This window comes from Brachycentrus maculatus, unplaced genomic scaffold (genome assembly GCF_059751285.1).
Source record: "Brachycentrus maculatus isolate JH-2025_06_01 unplaced genomic scaffold, ASM5975128v1 h1tg000031l, whole genome shotgun sequence".
In the NCBI taxonomy this organism is placed as follows: Eukaryota; Metazoa; Arthropoda; class Insecta; order Trichoptera; family Brachycentridae; genus Brachycentrus; species Brachycentrus maculatus.
The window spans coordinates 2,098,373-2,104,372 of record NW_028280785.1 but is presented as its reverse complement, the minus strand read 5'-3'; the positions used below and the strand labels follow the sequence as shown (position 1 = coordinate 2,104,372).

Below are 6,000 nucleotides of genomic sequence, written 5' to 3'. Positions count from 1 at the left end.
AAACACATTCTGCCCTGTAGCGGGTAAATATTAAGTTAAAAATATGCCGCTTTTGCTGGGATATAGTATATTTTACGGGCATTCCGAAAACATGCATTACTGAAAATTGACGATTTTTTATATATGACGTTCTTGAAATGAGTGAGCGATGTAAAAAAAAATCAGATCATATTTACAAAATATTGCACAAGTCTTTCTACGCATGTTTAATTTAAAAGATTGATTATAAAATAATATAACAGTTTCATACATACACAGTATAATAATAACACATAATTAATTTTTGTCACATTAATAAAAACGAAAACACGCTAGCGTCATGAAAAGTGAGAGGATGTAAGAAAAAAATGTTTTCATCTAATTTTGTATTTTTATCTCAACGCTGGCGAATAAGTCTATGGAGCTGGGGAAAAGAAATCATTTGAACCAACCGATGACAGGTCGTGAGGTCGACAGACTTCTCAATCTGAGTTACGATATTAATACACTACTACAGTATGGCATTATTGCATGGGGAGGCTCATACAACAACATACTGAACTCAGTGAAAATAGTACAGAAAACCATAATTAAAGTTATCTTGAAAAAAAAACATTTTTCCAACAAAATTATTATTTAAAAAATAGTCCCAAATATAGAATCCATTTATAAAAAAAACGCAATTTTTCAAATACTAAAGGGTGACAACTATTTAAATTTAACAAAAAATTTATCATCGAGATTCTCAAACAAATTTTCTACTCCAAAATGCAACACCAAGCAATTTCAGCAAAACTTCAAATATTTGGCAATCAAACATTTCAATAAACTCCCTAAAGAAAAAAAAAATAGATGATATAAAATTCCTTAAGAAAAAAATTAAAGCTCCATACATTTAAATCTTAAAAAAAATATATAAAAAAACTATTATATCTTTTATTATATAACATTAAATTACGAGTGTAAGTCCCTTTCCAAGCACAAGAGCACAGACTCTTTTATGGAGAGGCACAGCAAATCGAAATATAAAAGTTCTCCATATGTATAAATGATTCAAATGTATTGTGTTATAAATAAATGTAAATATATTAAATGAAAAAAAAAATTAAATAAAATAAAAACTTTTTATATTTATCTCCTAATTCAACAAATTGTGCATTTGTGAACAAAACTTTGAATTCACTCAAAATGTGAAAATTATTTATATGTATTTACATAGAGTACGCGCTCCGTAAAAAAACTTTCGAAATCAATGCCATCTTTTGATATTCAGATATTTGACGCCTGTCAAATTATGCGAGTTTGTCAAGTGATAACAAAGTTATTACGAGTTTTACCAACTTTATCACAACCATCCTTATTTTTCAAATCTCCGGAACTGTCAGAATCTTCGTCTGCAAATTGAATGTCTGCAATGTCGACGTATTTCTCAGTGGGAGATTTTTCGCAAGCCGTCTCCTTTTCCTCCGACTGGCAGCGCGATCTAGCGACAGATTCTTGAAACTTGTTATCGAAAGAGAATTCTTTCAAAGGTATAGAAACTTGCTTGAGCGGTTCGCGTCTTGGATTAAACATTTTAGATAATTCAAAAGATGGCTCTGCTTTGACAGGTACTAAATCTGATACGCTGAAATTCAAGGGATGTACGATATTAGTTTTAGCTAATAATGTCTTTCTGTCAACCTTAGGAGAGGATTGAGATATTGAATCGTCTTGTTTTAAATGTGTTTTATTCAAATGACCGTTGTAGTCTTCGGGTGATTCTGTATTGCTTCCTGGGTCTACATTTTGCCGTGGTAAAATTTCTTCATACGTGTGATTGTGTAGTTCATCATCTTCGTCAAGCGGTGGTATCCAGACCAGAAATTGTGGGTCCATCCCAAGATATGAACCAGGGACAGCACCGGCATTTTTAACGTTGTAGTCATAGTAATCTAGCTCTAGATCTGCAGTTAAGCTGAGGTCGGATACTGGGGCCCTGAGTCTTAGATTTCTCCTCTCTTTCCTTTCCTTACCTCCGGTAGTTCTCACTCGGGCACAACTTGTGGTGCTTAGAGCCGGAGAGTAGCAACCCTGAAACGAAATTAAATATAAGCAAAATATTTTAATATTCTAAAGGTGGAGACTGACCGGAGCATTTTGTCGTAACGTAACACGTTACGATGCGAGCATTCAGGCAGTCAGTACACCGAGCCGAGCGCTCCATCCATAGTTTCGGATGCTCGGTGATGCTCGCCGCGAGTGATGTTATGACGAAATGCTCCGGTCAGTCTCCACCTTAATAGCGTGTGGGGACCGTGATATAAAAATGTCAACTGATGACTATGTGTAAACAGTATAAGCCAGTTCTCGGCACCAGTAATTGAATCAAAGTAAATCCGCCTTAAGCTCGATGAATTTATACCTGGTCACTAAGCGAGGACTGCCCGTACAGAGAAGTGATTACTGTTTCTTAATCCCTTAACATTATCTACCTGCTGGACTCACATTAGTCAGTGTACCCACACTCCCGCTACTCTCCGATAGGACAGATCTCCTCACTGGAGCTCTCCGCAGGTCATTCATTCGCCGCGGGTCGTACGAAGCATCACTATCTCTCTCACTTGTACTCATATCCACGGACATTGAAGGGGAGTCTACATCGGATACCTGAAATAGATAAGAGCCTAGTAACGCGACATTCAATTATGAAACTTATTTTTTAACTCAATATCTTTATTTGTAGTTGTAATAGTTTTCTACTTAGTGGATGATACAAAAAAAACTCAAGTTTTCATCACATTAGTGGCTGTATTCTCAAAACACTTCATTTTTTAGTTTTTAAACATTTTTTTAATGATATCTAGTTATATTCGACAATAAATAATAAATTTGACAATTTGTATTCACTCAAAAATTCACTGCTCATAAATTCATTTATATTTCATTAATAATGTAATCTACCTGCCAGTTTTTTTTGGTAAACAATTTTTTAAATATATGTTATATGATAACATGTTATATTCATATGTATAGAACACAAAAATAATGTTGGTTTTTTACTTGAATTAAGTAAAATTTTAATGACACTAATTGGACATTGATATATATCATTATAGATATTATACTTTGTTTTTCAAGATACATAGACACAAAGCTTTCTGAGACAGAAGCTCTTTACAGAGAATTGTGTACAAACAAACAAAATCAAAGCGTTGTTTGTTCAGAATTGATATTTCTTGCACAAAGGGCTTTATCATGTTGGCATAATATTAAGACAATGGTTGTAACTTGGAACAAATATAAAATGCTATTGTAATAGTGACTACAACCTGTTTTACTCAGTGACAATCAATTAGTATTTATAGTGAGAAAATTTTATTTATTAAAATTAAACACTTGAATTTACCACTTTAATCAGTTTTATTTATATTTATGACTAGTTTCGAAAACGACAATTGGTAATTAAATTGGTAGTTTTAATTTGTACCAGAAGATGAAAACATCTGTCGTTTTCGAAACTAGTCGTAAATATAAGTAAAACTCATTAAAGTGGTATATTCTAGTGTTAAATTTTAAAAAAATAATCATGTCATTCCACAAAGTTAATGCCAAATCAATAAATAATAGAAAATTTAATCACCATAGCCTGCACATTGACGTGGCCACTCCTAGCCGGTGAACAAGTGCGTGATCTCCGGAGTGGAGAAGACTTGGTGTCCGGAGTGACGTCGGGGTCTGGAGCTGTCGTGGGAGCGGGTAGACTTCCCCCCGATCCGGGACGGTTGTTCCCTACAGTAGGCGGGGTCTCTCCAATAGCAGCCAGTGTGATGCTGCTTCCACTTGACCATCTGTAAAAAATTTATACAATTTTGCTAACTAGTAAAATCAAAATGAAGATATTAGAATCATCGTTTATTGAAAAATGTCAAAGAAATCAAGTATTTATTTATTTATTGAAATTTTTTTTTACAAAGTACATATTTAATTATTACAAAATAGTTGGTAAATATAAAATACATTTCAAATGTAACATTTCTACCTCTCTAATAAAGTATATACTTGTGTTCAGAGAGGGAGTTCGTTTTACAATTTTTATTTTTATTTTTAAGCAAAGTAAATTAAAATTAATGACTTCCCTTCATTGAAAATACTATTGAGGTAATACTGGTAATAAAAATAATCAAGGTAATAATAGTCCGCTTCCGTGGTGTGATAGTTAGCATGTTTAGCTACCGTGCTGAAGGTCCCGGGTTCAATACCCAGGGGGGGGGGGTGTGAAAATAAATATAGGTGATTTTACACTCTAATAATTATTTATTATTACCCTAGACTGGTCAAGCGCAAGAATAATCACCTTGCCTTCATATAAGTAACAATCAAGATCGGGTTGTGGTCCCGTGGTTAGTGTCACGGACTCTTAAGTCAGAGTTTCTCGGTTCGAACCCATTCTACCACAATTTGATACCTATTTCTAATAATGAGCTCACGTAATAGTATAAAATTGATGTATTTTTGTAAATAATAAAAACACCAATATTTCTCTTTTAAATTAAAAAAAAATCAAATATGAAATTACGTCAATATGATGCAGTGCCCTATACACCATTGGAAGAACACTGTGATGATATGATGCCGTCCCTTATGTATTATTGGGTGCGGATAAAAGTTATAGTCTTCAAAAGTGTACAAACCCTCCGGCCTGGGTATTGTTCCCTTCTGTATTTCCAATCCCACCGTCCAGCCCCCCCACCCCCTCCTCGGTCAGGTCCCTGGACTCCCTCAGCAGGCGATGTGCCGGAGGACCAGACCTCAACCTCCTCAGCGACAGTACTTCCGATAGCAGCGTTCCACGGGAACCACCCAATCCTCCAATGACTGCCGTCGATCCTGGGGCGACTAGAAAAAATCCAAAAAACGGTGTTAGACTTTTGCGGTAGTATGAACATCGGCGCGTATTTTCCTCCAAGGAGTATCGACATTAATGATCGTCGTAATCCGTCTGTCAGTTGTTATGATGCAAATTGTGTAGAAAAAAAAGACATTATACCATTAATTATGTAAAACATTAAATCATGAGTGTAAGTCTCTCTCTAAGCACAAGAGCTCGGTCTCTTTTTTGGAGAGGCACAGTGAATCTAAGACTAAAAGTTTGCCATATGTTTAAATGTTTAGAAAATGTATTATGTTGTACTTAAAAGTGTAACTAAATTAAATAAATAAAAATAAAATAAATAAATGACATCTGTGGATATTTGTACGCAATTTTGTCATAAAATAAAACCCGGAGATTTGTTGTGAATTTTTTTTTTTTTTTAACATAATACATAGATTTCCTGTAAAATGTAAAATGAACCCATTTCCCAGAGAAAGTCGGACATCAATTATTTTACTACTGGAAAGGTTAACATTGGTTAATTTTAACCGTCCTATCCATACGAATCTATGCGATACATTTGCTATATTATCACCCGAATGTAATAAGCCATATCCCGTACATTCAGGTACAAAAAAGTATACCCACAACCATAGAAATGTGATATGTCAAGTTGTTCCTACTCGCCCTAGACATATGAACAAGTCACACAGCGACTTTAGTATTTTGAGGTCAATGTTGCTGGCTAACTTATTAGCAGAATACCATATGTCGATATAATGTTGATTGATAACATTAACATTGATATTCCGTACAAAATATATTTGTTAACATATTCAATAGACTTTTATAAAAAAAAATATCCGGCAACATCTTATGTTGAGAACTAAAGGATAAAATAAGGATCATAAATGGGTCTTTTGTTTAAAAATAGCATCCGGTATATTGTAAAAATAGCTTCCGGTACATTGTATTGTTTTAGAGAAATCTCATGAAAAAAACCAGAGGATTCTATGCTTACTTTTTTCGATAATAACCCGAAGGTAGCATGGTAAGCAATTCATATTTATCAGGAATCAAATCTAAGTAAGAGTAATACAAAAAACTTTGTGTAATACTACTTTAAGTAAACGATGAACGATAAGGAGAGTGTTGTTATTACTATA

The 6,000-nt window shown here is 34.0% G+C and overlaps 1 protein-coding gene across 1 annotated transcript in view; it reads right to left on the bottom strand.

Annotated features, from left to right (window-relative positions):
- Nucleotides 1–636: 636 nt before the first annotated feature.
- Nucleotides 637–6,000, bottom strand: part of gogo (thrombospondin-1 like protein golden goal) — a 288,203-nt gene continuing 282,839 nt past the window's right edge. The window contains exons 12-15 of the mRNA XM_088272556.1: nt 4,653–4,857; nt 3,602–3,809; nt 2,467–2,628; nt 637–2,052 (exon numbers count right to left, since the gene is read on the bottom strand). Coding sequence (XP_088128682.1) covers nt 1,285–2,052; nt 2,467–2,628; nt 3,602–3,809; nt 4,653–4,857 — 1,343 coding nt within the window. The 3' untranslated portion in view covers nt 637–1,284. The remainder of the gene's footprint in view (nt 2,053–2,466; nt 2,629–3,601; nt 3,810–4,652; nt 4,858–6,000) is intronic.